The sequence below is a fragment of the Camelus bactrianus genome, chromosome 12, assembly GCF_048773025.1.
Source record: "Camelus bactrianus isolate YW-2024 breed Bactrian camel chromosome 12, ASM4877302v1, whole genome shotgun sequence".
Lineage (NCBI taxonomy): Eukaryota > Metazoa > Chordata > Mammalia > Artiodactyla > Camelidae > Camelus > Camelus bactrianus.
Window position 1 is genome coordinate 60,733,081 of NC_133550.1, and position 19,899 is coordinate 60,752,979.

Here is a 19,899-nt window from a genome sequence, read left to right on the forward strand (position 1 = left end):
GCCACTTGAATGTTCCTGCTCATGCCCCAAGATTCATCTCAAGAGCTTCCTCCTCTATGAGGTCTTCTATGACCACCAGCCCTCAGCCCATCCCAGTTTCACCTTGGTGCTTCCATTGGCCCCGTATGAACTTCTCACTGCCTGTGTAAACCTTCTGAGCCTCTATTTATAGATCTGTCCCCCCAGCACACTCCAGTCTCCTGGAGGACAGGACCCACGTCTTATTCCTCTCTGAACTCCTGGTTCATCAGTCAGGACTGAACAGAGGGTGGATGTGCAGTACAATCTCATCAGATGGGTGGATGAACCTCAAAGCCAGCTCCTTCCACATCAGTCCTTTACAGACTATCCCCTTGAGGACAAGGACTGTACAGAGTTCATACCACTGATCCCCCATGGTGTCTAACAGGGCCGAGTGTTTGTGGCGTTCACTACCTATCTGTTCACATGACAGTATGATTGTCTGGTAGAGCAGATAATGGCTTTGATCAGAAATTCCTGGGTTTTCAATCCCAGCTTCCTATGGGGATAATCTGGGCAATTTACTTGACCTCTCCAAGCCTCAGTTTCCTCATCTTCATAAAGAGGATGATAATAGCTTTGAGGACTGGGGTAAGGATGAAATAAGGTTGTGCACATAAAGCACATGGCATATACTTATATGAATCTGACTAATTACAATTTCCACATCAGGACAGGGAGGGGTCTGTTTTCGCTGCAATACTCTGCGTGGCTCATTTTTTCAATTGCTACATGTGATGAGCAGATGGGAGTTCCTCAATAAGATGAAGTTTGGTTTCTCCAGCACAAGAACAGTTTCTTGCGGAAATCAGAACGTGAGCTGAACTCAGCGCCTTACACATAGTTAGGTACTCAATGATTATTAAATCAAGCCAAAGTCACCACCCTGTACTGCGTTCTGCTCCAATCCTAACTTAAAGAAGCCATTGCCTTCTGTGGGAGAAGGGGAAGTCTCTTTCCTTTTGATTTTTCCAGAGCGTGATGCTCACATGGTAGACTGTTACTGTGGTGAGTCCCCAGTGACCTACGCCTGCGCATAAGAACACTCTTGTGCAGCCTCTTCCATTATAACCCTGGCTTGACCCTATGTCTTTTTACTACAAGGAAATTAACAAGCCAGTGCAAGGCGTGATAAGGTCCTACACACTGAATCTTGTCTCCTTGAGAGGCTCCTTCTTGGAACCCAGTCACCATGGCAGAAAGAAGTCCACGAGGAGAGGACTCACAAGACAGAGTGGTGCCCAACCAGCCCCTAGCTCGGGCATTGGGCACGAGAGAAGCAGTCATTGTCACAGCTACATGGAGCAGAAATGATCCACACCCACTGAGCCCTACTCAAACTGCACAATCATAAGCAAATAAATGATTATGGTCATTTTAAGTTACTAGATTTTTTGGTTGGTTTGGAACACAGCAAATAATAAATAACCCACGAGCAGTGCATGCTCTGAGAGTGCAAGTCAGTGATCTGGGGTGGAGTGTTCTGTGACTTGGAGACCCTGCAGGCAATAAACTTCAGGATCAGATGGTAAGTATGGCTGTCTAACCTGGACCCCTTTCTCTGGGGGATTCTTCTCTGGAGCCCCAATTCCTAGGTCCCTCTCCTGTTGTTACCAGGGTCCCTTATCAGTTAAAGATAAGTTTGGCTTAAAGAATGAGAAGATGCCCAGATGCACATTATAAAAAGTTGAGGTTGGGGGTAGGGGAAACAGAGTCTGGCCAGGTATGCGGAGCAGCTCAGTGAGGCCATGGAGGACCCAGATTGCGCTGACGTGTCTGCATCCTCCGTTCACAGGGTGTCTGCCAGTAGTCGTCTGCAGGGCATGGCTCCTCAATCAGTAAAACAGGAGTGAGGAGCACTCCCAAGCTTTCCCAGTAGAGAAAAGAATTTCCCAGAAGGCTCCACACACCTGCACCTTCCCTTACATCTCATTGGCCCAAATCGAGTCACATGCCCTTTTCTGAACCAATCACTTTGTGTGTAGGGGGAGGAGTTAGGATTACTTGCTCCCAATCAAAACTATCCCTGGATTGGAGGGTGAGGGGGCGTGGCCAGTTCTTCCGAAGTCCCTGGGTTCTTGGGGAAGGAATCGATGTCTGGAAATAATTGGGCTTCTGCCTGGGAGGTCATGCAGGGTAAGACCCAGCGGTGTCTGCTATAGGACCCTCCACACAGGGCAAGACATCTTGGACTTGAGCGCAGTTCCACTCAGCTCTCATGTCCCTTCCGGGATTGTGAGGGGAAGGTACGGGGTGTGTGTGTGTGTGTGTTTGTGTGTGTGCGTGTGTGTGTCCAGGGGGAAGGGCTAGGGTGGGGGCAGTTTTCAGGGCTTCCATTCTGGCAGTTGGTCTCTCCAGCACTGCACACCCCCCACCCCGCCCCCAACCTGAAGAGCGGCACCAAGCAGAGATGGTTCACATGTGTGCCTTCCTTTATTGGTAGCACTTTCTCTGGGCGGAGGGCACCTCTTCTGGGTTGTATCTAGTACTTCGAGCTCTTGTTTTTGCTCTTTTCTTTTTCATCCAGTGCTTTCTGCAAGTTCATGTTCATCGCATTTTTCTGGTGCCACCGTCCTGCGGAGAGCAGGGAAGGAGCCAGTGCAGATCACCCAGTGGATCTCTGAAGTGTCCAGGCCCCAGTAGTAACCCATATGTCTTCCAGGCCCACCCCACGGCTATTATCTACTGCTCTGGTTTCCCTCGGGACCGTGAGGCCAGCACACCCTGCCTAGGGAGTGCCCACTTCCCATACCCCAAGCTGTCCACCTACCCAGATCATCCGTCTTCCTGCCATGCCAGTGCTCTATGTCCCTCACTGATTTCTCAATCACTTCGGGGGTGTAGGAGGCCTTCATGAGGCTCTTCGTCTCCTGTGGGGCTCCTGTGAAACCCCAAGAAGAAATTCCCAGAAACCCTAAGTCAACAGAAGTCAGGTACTCCAGGGTTCATGTCTGGGTGTCAGTTTCCCCTATGGATGGTGGATTGTGGGAAGGCAGGGGACTGGGGAGGGCAAGGTAGAGGGAGGCTGGCCTGGGCTCAAACCCAAGCTCCATCATTTATGAACAGTATGACCTCAGGTAAGTTTTTAACCTCTCAGAACTTTGATCTCTTCATCTATTCAAAGGAATAAAATGTTCTTGCAAGGCTGGGAAGATTACATTCATTGGAACATCTGGCATGTGGCAAAAGATCCCTGTATTTTCAGAAGATGTTCATGTCCGTGTGTAAAGTTAAAACACACACACAAGGAAATAAGTTAACATGATCAAGAGTCCATAGAATCACACAGAGGACCAAATTCCAAAAGATAGTGAAGACATGAATGATCAGTTGCAGAATATAAAATAAGTATAATGTGTTGGGGACAGTATAGTTCAGTGGTAGAGTGTATGCTTAGCATGCACAAGGTCCTGGGTTCAATCCCCAGTACCTCCATTAAAAAAAATAAAACCTAATTACCTCCTCCCTTCACCAAAAACAAACAAACAATAAGTGTAATGTGTGAAGTCAGGAAAAAGATAACTAAAACTATAAGCAAAGAATAAAATAGTACCTAGAAAGAACAAACAGATTAGTGAAAGAAGCAAATGGAATTTTGGAAATTAAACATATAATAGTTGAAAGATAAGTTCAGTGAATGATCAGAGAGGCCTGGGATTTGCTTCAAAATAATCTGGGGTCAGGGTGGATAGATGGGTGGGAGAAAAGATAAACCAAGATTAGTCATATATTAATAATTGTTGAAGCTGGATGATAAACCACCTATTTATTAAACTAGTCTCTCTAAGTTTAAAAGTTGCCATCATAACATTTAAAAACAAATTCAATGGACAGGTAAACTCTCTAATTAGATACAGCTCAGAAAATATGGTAAACTAGAGACATATCTAAAGAAATTAAAGTACAGCACAGAGAGGGGAAATAAATATGTGGAAAATATGAAAAAGGCCTTTTGTTGTAAGTATGCTTTAAATAATATATATTGACTTACTCCATTTATATTTATTCTAATTGCTGCTATATTTGGATTTATTTCTATGACCTTACAATAAAAGGACACAGCGAGAGGCTAAACATGGAAATATAGAAAAAGATATACCATGAAAAAGCAAACCTGATCACACTTTTTTAATAGTGGACAAAATAGACTGTAAGGCAGAAGCACTATGAGACAAAAAAACAATTGCATTTCATTCAGGTGATGTAATAATTCTAAACTAGCCACATTGGAATAATCTCGAAATAGGTAAAGCCAATTTGACAGAGCAGCAGTGAGAAATTAACAAATCTGCTATCACAGGGAAAAAACTTACATGCATATCTTTTAGTAAGTAATAAATCAAGCAAAGAATTTTAACACGGAGTTAGAAGATTTGTATAGAAATAATCAGTGAGCCTGCTCCATTAGACAAATACAGAATTACAACACTTAACTGCATAAGGTTCTTGTGAAAATTAAAATGTATATAAAGTGTTTAGAGCAGTGCCTGGCACATTTTACATGCTAGGCATAAATCTAGCCATTATTATTATTATTAAAAAGAAGCCCCAAAGAATTACAAATTATTGGAATTAATAGGTGAGCTGAGTAAGGCTTTTGGATATAAAATTAATGTGCAACAATTAAAATGCCTCTATGTATACAGACAGCAAAGTTAGAAAATGTGATTTTTAGAAAGATACCATTAGCAATAAGCAGCAATAAATAAATATTCTTCTAAATAAGCCTAACAAAATACTGCATCATCTTTATAGGAAAAAACTACAAAATGTCATTGACAGATATTAAAAGAAGATTTAAATTAATGGAGATGTAGACCATATTCATGGATTGGAAAATTCACTATTGTAAAGCTGACAACCATCCCTAAATTGAGCTGTGGATTCAATGTACTTCCAGTCAAAATGCCAACAGAGTTTGTCATGGAAATTACAAGCTGATTCTAGAATTTATATGGAAAAGCAAAGATCCTATAACAGTTAAGACATTAGCTGCTGGTGGTGGTGGTAGTGGTGGAGGCAGGGTGGGAGTGGGGACTGCCAAACCAGGTGTCAGATTACTTATATACCCTGATAATTAAAAGTGTAATATTAGCCCCATGGGCAGAATAGAGAGCCTGGAAACTGATCTATGCACATAGGGAAATTTGAAGGATACTCCCACTGTAGGTCAAGGAGGGGAGAAGAGATTATTCAACAAAAAGTACTGAGACAATTGGTAATCCACACAAAGGAGGAATTTAAAATGAATCCCTGCTTCACACTAAAAACAGAAATCAGCTCCAGGTGGATTAAAGACTTCAATGTGATAAGCAAAAGTAAATATTTTAGAAGACTATATAAAAGATTATCTTTATGACTCAGTAGATAAAAGATTATGACTTTAATTTTCAGGTTATTTTAAGTAGTCTGATATCTGGTTGGCATAGGATTTCTTCATTCCTCCTAGAACCTTCTCTATTGCAGTAAATAGCAATTCCATCCTTTCAGCTGTTCAGGTCAAAATCCTCAACACCAACCTTAATTCCTCTCACTCACACCCCAGATTCATTCATCACCATACTCCATTTGCTCCGTCTTACACAAATACCCAGGCCACCTTCACCATTACCTCCCTGGGCTGCCATATTGCACAATGGTGCCCACCTGAGTCCTGCAGTTCACCAGCCCTGCTCCCGAGACCAAGCCCCCTTCATTTACCCCACCTGGATTTTTGCATTCACTTCCTCACTGGTCTCCTTATTTCTGCCCCAGTTCCCCTACATCTATTCTCAACACAGCAGATGGAGTGATTCTTTAACCTAAGTCAAACAATGTCATTCTCTGCTTGAGACCCTTCCTTGGCTTCCCATCTCACTAAGAGAAAAGACCTTCCAATGGCCTTCCCCATCTAGCCCGTTTCCTCCCTGATTTCCTCCCCCTCACATCTATCCAGCTATAAGCACCTCCCTAGCATGGGACAGCAAGTGCAAAGACCAACCTGGGCAGATGGGAAACGGTGGGCAGGGTAGAGAGGGGACACTGACGGCCAGGCGGTGAAGGCAACGCCCTCGTTTGTAGCACTTGCCAATTTCTGGAGAGTAAATACAGTTGACCCTTGACCTGCACCGGCCCACCTATACACATATTTTTTGTTCAATCAATATAGTACCTGTATTTTCCTTTGGTGGATCTTTAAAAATTAACTAGGTTTGGGGGAAAGTTTGTGTTTGATTAGAGATCACAGTCTGTGGAATCAAAAGAACTAGGGTTTGAGTCCTGATTCCATCCAGCCTGTCTCAGCTTCCTGCTCTTGGGTGAATCATTTATCAGTTCCTTTGTTTTTGAGGCAGTAGTCATATTTTTGACTGACTGTGGGGGGACAGTGCCCCTGACTCTCCCATTGTTCAAGGGTCAACTGTACTACCGTGGCCAATTTTAAGATAGCATTGTGATGCCAACCAGTTCAGTAAAATGGAACAGTTAACTCTTAGAACCTGGTGCAAGTTGGTACACACCAGCTCCAGCATCCCCTTGGCACAGCTGTGCTGCTCAGGATGACGGGTACACACATGCTTTTTATATCATTCTTTTATATTTACAGAGACAGCACCATATAAAGACGTATGTAAGAACTATTGGGTGATGACTGTTAAAGCCACAAGTGGAAGATCGGTTCCCAAGGCCCAGAACAGGACAATCTGAACTGTATTCTCTCTTCCCTTCTCCAGCACCACCCTCTTCTCCAGCTCAAAGGAAAACCCAGAAAGGCTTCCAGTGGCTGCCTGGTTCCTTGGATGATGGAGATCTGAGCCAGGTAGGAGGGCTGCCAGGCCCTGGGGGCACTAGAGAAGGCAAGGAGTAAGGAGGGAGGAAAGAAGACGACAAGAGACATGACCTTTTGTAATGAGGTCGAACTAGAATGTGGGACCAGAGGGAAGCAGCTGCCAGTTGACCGGGGACACCCACCCCAGCAATCGTTTAAACCCTTGGGAACAGGGTCATAGACTGACAGGTGACCTGGTGCCAGGAAGACTCTGGGGCTTTGGCAGCAGAAGAAAAACCTGGATTTGAGTTTCAGATCTACCACCTACTACTGCAGAGGTTCTGGGCCAACTGTTTCTCATCTGCCTTTAAATTGGAGCGAAAAGCACTCCCCTGACAAACAGGACGCGGGGGACCCACAGGACACACTGCAGATGTCCGGACCTCCAACCCACGCTTTGATCCAGAAGTGCCACCACTTGGCTCTGGGAAAAAGAAATGCTAGCCCATCACCTACTATGGACCCCACTATGTGCTGCAGGCATAGGGGCTCCATGCAACTCTTCACAGAATCCTGCCGGGTTACTAGCCCCATTGTGCCAAGAAGACAGGCTGAGGCTCAGAGAGGTTAAGGATCCTGCCTGAGGCCACACCCATCAGCTGAGCCGAGCTTTGAACCCAGGAAGCCTGATGTTGTCACTGTGACCAAAAGTAGCCAGGCCAGGGGTGCCCAGGCCTCCTCTTGGCAGATTAGGACACCAAGGTACAGGGGGTGAGGGGCTGACTGCCCGCAGGGATGGAGTGTCTGCAGTGAGGACAGACTTGCCAGGGGACTGGACAGTCCCAGCACTCAGCACAGGCCCGGCATGGTGGAGGCCCCTGGTAGCTGTGAAATGAGTGTCCCTGGGGATGTATTCTGGGGTCTTAAGATTTCCTTTGGGGCCTAGGAAGGGATCGACATCCCAAAGGCCTTGGGGGCCGTGGGTGTTCGCAGGCACCCCCAGCACCGTGCTCTTCCGCCTGACCTTGAAACAAGTTTGACCGCATGTTGAAGCCCAGATTGTAGTAGTCTGAAAAGATGGAGGTGATTTGCGTGGGACTCTGGATCCTGCTGGCCCAGGAATTTGTCCTCTTTTGGCCCTCGAAGGCTTCACCAATGGCCCTTCGAGCCTGAGTAGGGAGGGAGGGAGGAGACACAAAGGCTAGAGAAGCAGGGTCAAATCCCAAGTTTCCCCTCTAATTCTGCCTTCCTCTGACCTGGCCCTCCCCACCCCCATCCCACCCTCAGCCTGCAGCCGTCACCCAGCTCCCAGGCCTGGGAGCTGGCACGGCTGAAAGCAGTCCACCCTCCCACACCATCCCACCTCCCACACAGGCCTCGGGGATCAAGGACCATAGCGATCAGGAAATCTCCTCCCTGCCTTGGGCACTTACTTTGGAACATCATCACATGCCTTTCTCAGGGGGTATTCTTGCATTTTCTAAGTAAGGAACCTGGGCCTCAGGCCGGAGACTCTCACAGCCCTGGCTTGCCCGGCCCGCCACGGAGGCATCACACAGGTCAGCTCTAGGTGGCTCCTAAGATCTCACCGGGGCCAACTGCTTCCTCATACCAATGGGGAAACTGAGGCCCAGAGTGGTTGAGCCCAGGCCTAGGAGCCATGAAACCTAAGTAGGAGTCCCAACTCTAACATATACCAGCTGCTGATTTGAGCAAGTCTCTGCTGCCCTCTAGGCCTCAGTTTTCCTACTTGTAAAATGGGGGTGGGGAAGAATTGGATGTCTTTTTTTTTTTTTTCAAACCTACTTCTAGCTTCACTTTTGATTCTTTTTGGGTGGGGGAGGGTTGGGTTTATTTATTTATTTTTTGATGGAAGTATTGGGGTTTGGATCCAAGGCCTTACGCACGTTAAGCACGCGCTCTACCACTGAGCTATACGCCCCCACCCCCAGTGATGGCCTTTGAAGTAGCTTCCAGTGCTGAAATTTGCTGGATTGATGACACTTGTGATCTGGACCACAGCGACAGAAAAATCAGATCTCTTGGTTCAAGCCCAGGATTATGATGGCCAAAGAGAGAAATGACACCTTCCCAAAGACAAGAGGGGCAGAGAGAGTGACCACACAGCCAACCTCAGACTGGGACAAGATCCTCCAAGTGGGGCAGGGCATTTAGGGTTGTGACCTCCCAGACTAGCAGGTGGGGGTGGGGGATACCACCTTAGGAAGACAAAGTGGAAAGGGACCACGCCCACAGCCTTTGTGATCCTGGCTCTTCTACTTTCTCAGTGTGACCCCAGGCAAATCATATCACCTCTGTGAGCCTCAGATTTACCATCTGTTAAAAAGGAAGCAGTGACTTCTGCTTGGCCTGCAGCACAATGTAGTCACTGTAAGGGCTGAGAGGGTGGCTTTGAAAATATATCCCAAAATGCCAGAGCAGGTGATCACTTGACTAGAAATGACAGATGAGTTTTAGTTCAACTTTCTGTTGATCAGCAGTAAGTTCCTAGAATGATGTATCAAGTGCGGAAAAGTGCCAGCATTGATTAGTGATGTCTGCCACAAGCGCAGGCTAGGAGAGTTATGGAAGGTACGCCATGTATTTGCCAGCCAGACCTAGTCTAACTGCCTCACTTTACAGATGTATGGAGACTAGAGCCCAGAGGAGGGAAGTGACTTATGCAAAGTCACCCAGTATTCAGGGGCAGAGTTGGGATTCGAACCCAAGTCTTCTGATTCCCAGTCAATGCTGTCCCACTTAGGAGACTTAAGTTAAAAGCATCTTAGTCAAGCACCAGAGTTATAACTGCAAGGTCACTAAGGACCAGGGCTCCGGAATCTGCTAGGCAGTTCGGAGCCTCATCGCACACAGCTCGTTAAGTTTGGTTACCTTACCTAAGCCCGCTAAGCCTTGAGCTGCTAATCCACGCTGGGGGTTATTTATAGTACTTCCTCCACTGGGAAGACGGAGTGCCTAGATGTGACGATTTTAAATAGAGCACAGTGCCTGGCATATAGCAAGTGCTCAGTAAACAGGGCTTTCTGATGATACTATTACAGGGACTCTAAACTCAAGAGCAGCTTCCTTAGGGATCCTCATTCTAAGTCCCCACATGTAACCTTCTTACCACCCTTAACCTCCATGCTCCCTTCTGACACCTGCTCCTCGGAGACCAGCTGGTTCACCACGTTGCTCCTGAACTTGTGACGAATGTTGTTAGGGATGCTGCTGCTCCTCTGGCCCTGGGACCCCGTGCTGGAGCCTTCTTCCAGCCCCTGGCATGGCTGCACCCCTTCCCGGAAGGTCGCCCTGCTCTCCCCCGAGGAGGGTCTGTAGCTCCCCTTCTTCGGGGACCCAGGCTGTGAGTCCCTCCTGGGGGCGCCCTGGCTGACGGCCGTAGGGGGTGGAGGCGGGATCTCCTCCATGGAGGCCTGTCCGAGGGGGCTGCCTCGAGGGCTGTCTCCCTGGTACAGGGATGGCTGCGGGGAGACTGGGACTTGGTACTTGAACTTGGAGGTATTCAGGGGGCGACGGGCAGTTCTCCAGGGGTCCATGTCCTGCTGGCCTTCCTTGTTGTTGTTCAGCTGGGCCCTGGTCAAAGTGGTCGTACCTACACAGGGAAGAGAGAGAGGGAAAGAGGGCAGACAGACAAATGCAGAGAGGGAGGGCAGGAAGCAAGGCAGCGATGGGGACAGGGAAGGGGAACAGAGAGGCAGAGAGCCCCAGAGATCCAGAGCAAAAAGAAAGATGGGGACAGAAAGAAGTCAGAGGAACCAGAAACATGGATGAGAAATCAGGAGGAGCCACAAAGGGAGAAGGTAGTTCAGCCTGCCAAGCCTCTGACTGCACAGGTCAGCCCTCATTGTTTTTGACAACAGGGGCTGCAGCCCCAGCCTGTCTAACCTTGAGGCTAGCTGTGCAACCTTCAGCAAGGAATGTGACGTCTCTGTGCTCTAGTGAACCGGGCTCCATTTTTTTAGTCCCCTTCTCCACCTTGAACCCCCCAGCAGTCCAGTGAAGAGAGCCAGCAGCTACGGAAGCTGGCAGAGGGCATTCCTCGGCTTGGCTGAGTTGCATGGCTGGAAAGTACCCAAGCTGGATTGGGCTGGCCTTCGCTTCCCATTCAGAGCCTCTCCCCAACCCCACTCCCCTCCTCTATTCTCCAGCTAATGGAGCAGTGTCATCCCAGCTCTCACACCCCCACCTCTCCCCTCCCCTCCTCCTACCCATAGTCCAGCCCCTGATTCCCAGTTCCGGGGAATGGGGCGGGGAGGGGTAGTCTCCTGCTCCCAGCCTGAAGTTCTCCTCCTGATTCTCATCACCCATCCCTGTCTCTAGCCAAACAGACTGCTGCTTCTCCCCTGCCATATCCTGCAATGTCCCACCTCCCAGCATTTCCCCGGGCTGGTTCTGCTACCTAGAAGGCCAGCCCCTCCTTTTCCCTAAGTCAAAAATCCTACTGGCTCCTTCCAGTGAAGCCCCACCAGGACGTTCTCCCTGATACCCACTCCAAGCTGGCTGAGCCAACGCCTCCTCTCAACTCCACAACTTGGTCCCCACCACACTCCATGCATCTCTCTGTTTTCCCTTTCTCCATCGTTGTGAGTGCAAACCATCTCATTTCCTCTCCTTGATGTGTGTGTATATGGGAGGGGTCATTGAGGCGGGGTCCACAGGTGAGTCAGTCCTGGGCCTCCCTCAGCACCCACTGGAGAGCCCTGTGCATTGGAGATGATGGTGGTGTCCAACAGTGAGGGAGTGAATGAGTAAGTGACTACAGGGGTGTCAGACCCAGGGTCACCCTGCATCTCATCAATTCTAAGATGTCTTTTCTTCTCATGTTAGCATCTTGGGCATCAGGCTGCATCTGACTATCAGTGGGCCCTGGTCTAACCAGCAGTGTTTTCTTTCTCAGTGATAGGTGAGTAACGTAGTTACAGTGCATCTTTCAACGCACTGGATGGCAACTTAAAATACACATGTATATAACATTTTACACAGTCCTGGAGTAGCATATAAATTCCTTCTTACTGTGCAAAATAAAGCCCAGTCTATCCCTGCCTCCCCCTCACGCACAGCCATCCCCTCAGTCCTCCATCCCAGGTTATAGCTGTGAATTTGTTTGGTGAGCTTCCCTCCAAAAGCGCTTTAGATGCATCCTCCAGCGCTCTTGAAAGATACAGTTTGGCTCCACCAGTGTTTATAAATGAGATCAGATTCCATGTATTGCTTTGTAACTTGCTGTTTAAAAATCGAACGCTATGCCTTAGGGATCTACTTAGCAACAGACATAGACCTAACTTTCCATTCAAACTGCGTGGGCTTTAGCCGCTGCCCCACGGGTGGACGTTCAGATGGTTCCAGGTTTCTGTTTCAGAGAAGGCTGCTGGCCCTGGCAGGCTTTGCTGGCCATTTGGGCTTTTATTGCACTTTCACCGGATCCTACTCTGCTCCCACCAAGCAGTGATGCTCTGGAAAAACTCCTTTGCCCATGCGTCGGGGGCTGCAGACCCTTCCCCAGGGCAGTGGAGAAGGCTGAGGTCCAGTCCTGCCTGCTTCCTCCTCGCCTTTCTTCCTCCCACCATCACCACCCCATCGAGCTAAAGTCAAAGTATTCTGTTCTTTGCCCCTTTGTTGTCCACACAAAGGGCAGAGGAAAAACCTGTTCCTCAGAGACCAGACTGCCTTCCCTCCCTCCTGTCCTGGGTTCTGCCCCAGCGAGCAGGTAACTAAACAATAGGGCACCTCCTCTAAGGACAACTAAGGCTTCCAGGATGGGGACGGTGACTTTCTCAAAAGAACGGAGGCAGAGAGCTTTAAGAACAGTCAGCACCCACCTGATCAACCACAACCCCTCCTTGTGCTCATGGGGAGACAGAAGCCCTGTGCTGGGTTCCTCCTGAGCCCACAGGACTCAGGACTCCAGGATCCGTGCTCACGTTTCCCCCAGGCTGTGCTCCTGCCTGCCTTCTCTAAGAGCGGTATATTCTGATTGTCTGCCTACCCTCTACCTGCCCTTTGGGGGAGCTGTAATGGCCAGGACCATGTCTTGTGTCCTCTGGTTCAGAGAGCCAATATGTTCACCAGTTCACCCCTTGTGCAAGCACCTACTGTGTGTCAGCATTGTGCCAGGCGCTGGGGACACAGCAGTGAGCTAAGTGGACCAACCATGGTCCTCTTGGGCTGTATGTGGAATGAATGAATGAATGAATGTCTGCATCTGGCATCCTAACAATCTCACTGCAATGCCCCCCTTCCTCCACTCCCTTCCTTCAGCTATAAAATGGGCAGAGTGTCTCCTACATCACTTGCTAGTGTGAGGACGTACATTCAGCCTGTCCCTGCTCAGTGTGTCCCTGGTCGGCCTGTCCTACCTGCTTGGTGGCCCAGCTCCATCGGCTCTTGCTCTGGGACAGGCAATTCTGAGCTTAGTCCTGTAGACAAAGAAACACATATGGTCGTTTCAAATGACACAGAGTCTCTGTAAACAAGGATGAACTGAAGGCTGAACAGGGAGGCCTGTGGCCATCTGCCCAGCCACTGACCAGAGGTCACCCCATGCTGCTTCCAGGGCTTTCTAGCACCAAAGCGCCCCTGCCCCATCCAGCCACCACCCCAGCCCTGGGCCTGCCTCCTGGACCCCTGCAGGCTGTGCCCTCTCTGGAAAGCCCTCGTCACCCCCACCGCCAGTGCCTCAAAGGCCCTCCCAAACAGCCTAGGACCCAGGGCTCCTCTTCCTCCTTGGCAATCTTTTTCTTCCATCTTCTCCCCCCTCTGCACCACCCAACACCCTCCTAGAAGCCCCCAGCAGACCCCCAGCTAGGGCAGCGTGACCCCAAGCCCCCCATCCTGGTGACTATCTGCCTCCCTGCAAATAGGATTTTGCCCATCTTACCAGCTGGTCCTTCAAAGGAAGGAACCAGCTTGGCCAGCGTGGAGGAGAGCCCAGTACAGGAACTGACTCTGAGGAAATCTCCGTCTTCCCTCTAAAGGACAAGCTTTTGGGTTAAATCTGAGAGCCAACTCTGGCATCTTCATAAGCCTCTGCAGCTTTTGGGTTTGTGTTCCTTTTTCCTAGGTGATCTTTTTCTTATTCACAGCCTCTTATTTTATCCCATGGTTTTTAAAGGCTTTTATGAATTTTGTAATATGAATAAAATAATTTATTGTATAATGGATGTTTGACACCCAGACCTAAGTGATAAATATCTTCGTCATAAAGAAAGCACAGAAGTAGCAAGGCAGAACTGGAAGGGGTCTTTGAGGTTAGCTCATCCAATCTCTTTATTTTACAGATAAAGAAACTGAGAACCAGAGAGAGGGAGTGACTTGTCTGAGGTCACTCAGCAGGTTGGTCAGCTAGTAAACTCAGAGCAGGCTAAGAGCTAGATCAATTTTATTCTCTTGAAAAATTGCCAGCAAAACACCCTATTAATTCTGACACCTAGTGGTTTGGTGATTACGCAGCATCCGATAGGACTCTTAATGACCCTTATCCTCTTGGTATTCATACACTGTGTTGCCCCACAACCCATGAATGTGGGATCGACCTAGTGACTTGCTTCTGATCAAAAGAAGATGACAAAAGCGAGAGTGTCACATCCAAGGTTAGGTTAATGACTTCTGTCTTGCTCTCTGGCTCTCCTTGGCTTGCTCGTTCTGATGGAAGCAGCCACCATGTTTAGAGTGGCCCTAGCGAGAGGCTCACGTGGCAGGAACTGAGGGTGGCCTTTGGCCAAAGCCCATAAGGACCAGAGAGCTTGTTCCAATGGTCCTCAAAGAATTGAATGAATCCTGCCACCTGAATGGTTCTTCCCCAGTTGAGCTTTGATATGAGCACAGCCCAGCCAACACATTAATTATAGCCTGTGGGAGACCCTGAGCCAAGCCACACCCAGCATCCTGACCCATAGAAACTGTGAGATAATAAATGTGTACTTTTTTTTTTTTTTAGCATATGATTTGCAGTCACTAAGCTTTATGAGATTTTTTTATGCAGCAGTAGATAATGTATATTTTGGTACCAGGAGTTGGGGTGCTGCTGTAACAAATACCTAAGAGTGTGGGAGTGGCTTTGGAACCAAGCAGTAGGTGGAGCCTGGAAGGATTTTGAGGACCATGATGGAAAAAGATCAAACTGGGTGATCTAGTGAAGGAGATTTGCAAGCAAAATATTTAAGGTGCCTCCCAGTTTCTTCTTCCTGTTTGTAGTGAAACATGAGAGGAGAGAGAGAAATTGAAGGAAAGATTATTAAAAGAAAAGGAGACAGAATTGAATAGTTTTGGAAATTCTTATCCTCTCCAGATGTCAAAAGATGCCAAAATTAAGAAATAGCTTCAGAGGACTGTTGGGAAAATGCAGCCAAGGGTGTGACTGCTAAACCCTTAGAAAGAGGAAAGCTTGGAGTATTATTCAGTCACACAAAGGGCCCTTTAAAGAGATAAAGACATGACTCACGGATCCTCGTGGTGGAACAACAGGGCCCCTTGGAAGCTTAATGTGACTTTTGTCTAGTGGAGTGAACTTCTAAGTTTCACAGCTTTCGAGAAAACTAAATTGGCAAAAATACTGCCAGCTTGGACTGAAAGAGACAGAGACAGTACAACATGAAAAGAGACCAGTGGACTCCCAAATTCTACCGGCAGAAAGCAGTCTGAGAAAAGCACTCAGCTGCAAACACATGCTTCTTTAAAAAACAAAAAAACAAAAAATAAACAAACAAAAAGATACCATAGTAAGTGAAAGTGACAGTCCGTATGGCAGAGCAGAGAGCCATGGAGAATTATCTCCAGGACTTGAGACCAATTAAGGAAAGTCCAGCATTCGCCTGGCTGGATTTCGGAATTGCTATGGACCAATGACTCCTTCATGGCTCCATTTTCCTCATTTTTGAGCAGGAATGTCTATAGCTCTTATCCCATTTCTGCCACCCCGTTGTATGTTGGGTGTGTTCAGGGCAGATGGCTTAGTTTCACAGATCTATTGATGGGGAAGAGTGACATCCAAGGAGGCTCATCCACACCTGGACCCAATTTATAGGATGAGATTGTAGATTGTAAGCTGATGCTGTAACAAGATGAGACTTCTGGAGGTCTTGGGAGGGGAAAAATGTATTTTGTATGTGGAATGGATGTTTATCATTGGAGGCTACAGGGTGGACCCAGTGGGCAGTAGGCGTGGCTCCCAATGACCCCTATTCCTTGGTATTGGCACCCTTGTATAATTCCAACACTTTGAGGATGGGCTGGATCTACTGACTTGCTTCTAACCAATAGAATATGGTGAAAATGATGGATGCCACTTCTAAGATGATGTTAGAAAAGACCGTGACTTCGATCTTGTTCACACTCTCTCTGGCTCTTCTTGCATTGATGAAAGCAGCTTCCATGTTGTGAGCTGCCGTCTGGAGAGGCCTACATGACAAGGAGCTGAGGGCCTCTGGCCACCAACTCATGAGGAACTGAGGCCCTCAGTTTAATAATCTGTGAGTACAGGGAACTATATTCAATATCTTGTAATAAACTTTAATGAAAAAGAATATGAAAATGAATGTAAGTGTGTATATGCATGTCTGGGACATTGTGCTGTACACCCAAAACTGACACATTTTAACTGACTGTATCATCATCATCATCATCATCATCATCATCATCATCATCATCATCATCATCATCATCATCATCATCATCATCATCTGTGAGTAACCAAATCCTACCATGTGAGTAGCCATGGAAAGGGGTCCTTCTTTAGTTGAGCTGTGAGATGAGACTGAAGCCCCAGGTGATACCTTGATCACAGTCTATGAGAGACTCTGAGATAGATGACCTGTTGAAGCTACATCGATTTTCCTGGCCCGCAAAAACTATGAGACCATAAATGTTGCTGTATTAAGCCTCTGAGTTTGGGGTGATTTGTTACACAGCCGGAGATAACGAATACAGCTCATATGTTAAGCATTCTCACATCTAGCTGATTAGTCTTTTTCACAAGAACTCAGTGAGGTGTTCAAAGAAAGTATTAGCTCACCCTCTTTCACAGGTGGGGAAACTGAGGCTCAGAAGAGAAACAGGACCTCACCCAGGTGCTGAAACCAAGCCCTACTTCTTCTGTCTCTTTCAAGTTCACTTTCTGCTCCTGTCGCTGTGCTCCAACCCCAGCCACCCACCTGATGTGCCCACAGCACTTCCGCCTCCCCAGTGGCACCCTCAGCCCAGAGCAGCCTGGACTGCCTTGAAAAGAACTGTGGACTCACTGCCAGTTTCTGACCTGGAGAGGAAGGTCCCAAGAGATGTCAGTCAAGGAGGGAGAGAAAGTAGGTCCTGTTAGGTCTGGCACTCCACTCACGAGCAACTCTGCATGGAAAGAAGGAAGATGAAGTCCTGTGTCCTGGCAGATCCCTGGTCCACCTCCAGGTCCCTGCCTCACCTCTCCACTCTCTCTCATCACTTCAGAAAACACGTGACCCACCCTGGTGTGCGCTGAAGCCCAGGAGTGCAGATCTGCGCTGCACCACTGCTGCTGGAGACCAATGGATGGTTGCTGAGGAGTGGCCCTCCCCCTTTATTGGAGTTGCCATGGTGATCGCTGTCCTCAGGGCTCTGTTACCTCAGAGGGCTGATAAGCCCACCCTGGGGGACAGAGGCCAGGAAGAGTCAGTACTGAGGGGGCAGCAAGGGCCTTCAGGTGTTGTTCACTCTCATCCACTCAAAATGTCCCCTGAGCACCCACCACGTGCCAGGTTGTGTGCCAGGCACAGATGGCTCAGATGCTGTCAAGTGTGAAGGGTGTTCTTAGGATTACAAAGGATTAAGAAGAGAGGGTGATTAGTTTTGTCTAGGGAAGAGGAGGTGGAGCTCACAGAAGGGCCATTTGAGCTGGATCTTGAAGGATGTATAGGAGTTTAACAGTTTAAAAGGAACTGGTATATTAAAGGCACAGGTGTGCTTATGAGCATAAATTAGGTCAAGAGGAGTCGGGAGGGGACAGAAAGATGCACCTGGAGCTGCCTGAACAGGGCATGAAGGGATCAGGGGTAAAATTAGAGCAGGGCTGGGACAGCATGAGTCTACCCTCCTCCCCTTAAACCACAAGGGCTACAGAAGATTAACAAAGTTGAATGACTTCTGCAGTTTGTTCTCAACAAGCTTGGTCCTGCCTGGCTGTTGCTCAGCTGAGGGCAGGGAAGGAGAGAGGGACTGGGGAGTTAAGAAATGCCTCTTGCATGCCCAGCCTTTCAGGGTCTCCCAAGGAGGCACAGAGCATAGTTAAACTTGGGGTCCCCAGAGTCTGGGCCTGCCACTTACTAGAAGAGCAACTTTGGCCACGTTCTTTAGCTGAACTTTCCTTGTATGTGAAACAGCTAGGGTTAAGAGAGTTCTCACCAGGAACCAAATTTGTTGGCACCTTGATCTTGGACTTCTAGCCTCCAGGACTGTGAAAAATAAATGCCTGTGGTTTAAGCCACCCAGTCCTGTTATATCAGCTCAAGACATCATCCCACGCCTTTGCCACATTTTGTTGGTTAAAAGCAAGTCACAGCTTCCACTAACTCTCAAGGGCAGGGATCACACAGGGAGTGGACATCAGGAGGCATAGATGATGGGGACAGCTCCAGGGTCTGGCCACCAAGTCCCCTTACAGTCTCACCTTAGCGGCCAAGTGGTGTTGTTAGAACCTATGTGGAATCACATCGCCACTCTAATCAAAACCTTCCAGTAGCTTCCCATCTCAAGCAGAGTAAAAAGTATATTCCTTCCATTGATTTGCATAGACCTACCCAAGATGCCCCCTTCACTTTTCTGACCTCAGCTCTTCCTGCTCTACTGATCACTCCTTTGGCCCCAGCCACACACCGGCTTCCTCTGTTTCTTGAACACACCAAACACAGTCCTGCCTCAGGGCCTTTGCACTGGCTGCTCCCTCTGCTGCAACTTTCCTTCCTCAGATATCTACATGACTTGCTTTTTACCTCCTCAGGGGCTCGGCTTGCCTACCCAGACTACTTTTAAACAAAAAACAAAACGAACCCTAACCCATCCCACACTCCTCATTCCCCTTACCCTATCTTTTCTCCCACAGCACTTGTCACCATCTGACACACTGTATATATATTCATTTGTTCTTTCCCCCGGGTAGGATATGAACCACATGTGAGGAAGGAGGTGGACTGTTGTGTTCACTGCCATGTCCTAGCACCTGGGCCAGTGCCCAACTCTCAGTGGATGTGTCAAGAGAATGAGCTCTGGGATTGGAGAAGGAGGGGAGAGAGTCTTTATCTCCTGAAACTGGCTCTTCAGCCCTTCAAGGCTCTAATAAGGGACTTAAAGCTGGAGTGAGAAGGACAACATGGAGGCAAGAGGGGTCAGCCGTCCAAACTGCCCGACCGTCTCCCACCGCACAACCCACAGGCGTCCAGCCCCCACCTCTCACCCAGCCTCCTCAGTATTAACTGAGCGCGTTAATGCCCCCACTCCAGGCTAGGGGCTGGTCCATCACTGACAACCTTGTCCCTGGCTCTCCTCCTCCTGTCCAGTCTTAACCTGAGAAGTCTGTACAGCGGGGACCTGAGAGTCCCCAGTAGGTGGGGCTTGGAATCATCTTCCAGCCCCAGAAGAGGGTTTAGAGAGCCTGTTTCTAGAAAACTCGAAATCCAGCCACATCAGTCCCAGTCTGCCAGGTTACTTTCTTCTCCCCTAACTTCCTGATTGACGCTGCCAAAGCTCTTAGACCTCCCAGGGGCCGAAGCTGCTTCTCCAGCCCCTCCTCACATCGCTCCCCAAAGGGTCTAATTCTCAGCCAGGAAGGACACCCCAGGTGGAGGCCACCCTCTTTTGGCCTTCTTCTGAGCATCTCCTCTTCTGAAAGGCCCTGGGGCCTGTGGGACACCTCTGTGAACACTCATTTCAAGTGGAAGACCAGCAGTCTCCTCTCCCACCCCCTCCTCCCAGAGGCCGGGCCTACAGCAGGAAGGGGTGGTACCCGGCTAGTTTGAATTTCATCTCTTTCTGGCTCCCTGGTACCCCTTCCAGGTGAGGTCCCAGCGTGCTCCTCCCGTGCGGCACAGCAGGCGGCTTCCGTTGCCAAAACTAAATAATTAAGCGGAGTCCCCAGCATGGCTTCTCCAGCTGCA

At 48.5% G+C, this 19,899-nt stretch overlaps 1 protein-coding gene across 4 annotated transcripts; it reads right to left on the reverse strand.

Moving 5' to 3' along the window:
* Positions 1 to 2,440: 2,440 nt before the first annotated feature.
* Positions 2,441 to 19,850, reverse strand: CIMIP4 (ciliary microtubule inner protein 4). 4 transcript variants are annotated; one of them, XM_010960361.3, is made up of 7 exons: positions 17,196 to 19,850; positions 17,037 to 17,122; positions 13,144 to 13,203; positions 9,928 to 10,379; positions 7,791 to 7,935; positions 2,792 to 2,902; positions 2,441 to 2,595 (listed from the first exon to the last, which is right to left on the reverse strand). In XM_010960361.3, the coding sequence occupies exons 3-7, from the start codon at positions 13,163 to 13,165 to the stop codon at positions 2,504 to 2,506; spliced, it is 822 nt and encodes a 273-aa protein (XP_010958663.2). In that variant the 5' UTR covers positions 13,166 to 13,203; positions 17,037 to 17,122; positions 17,196 to 19,850; the 3' UTR covers positions 2,441 to 2,503. The 4 variants fall into 4 exon arrangements, with proteins under 4 accessions (XP_010958663.2, XP_074231590.1, XP_045376653.2 ...); XM_074375489.1 differs by having other exon boundaries at positions 13,144 to 17,122; XM_045520697.2 differs by having other exon boundaries at positions 13,144 to 19,850.
* Between the last annotated feature and the right edge of the window lie 49 nt (positions 19,851 to 19,899).

Excerpts from the sequence above, each read along its gene's own strand:
- CIMIP4 (XM_074375489.1), bottom strand. The coding sequence starts at position 13,531 with ATGGAAGAAAAAGATTGCCAAGGAGGAAGAGGAGCCCTGGGTCCTAGG. Across the intron at positions 10,380-13,143 it reads GGAGCTGGGCCACCAAGCAG|GTACGACCACTTTGACCAGG; the intron begins GTAGGACAGGCC and ends TTCCCTGTGTAG. Across the intron at positions 2,903-7,790 it reads GCGGTCAAACTTGTTTCAAG|GAGCCCCACAGGAGACGAAG; the intron begins GTCAGGCGGAAG and ends GGGGTTTCACAG.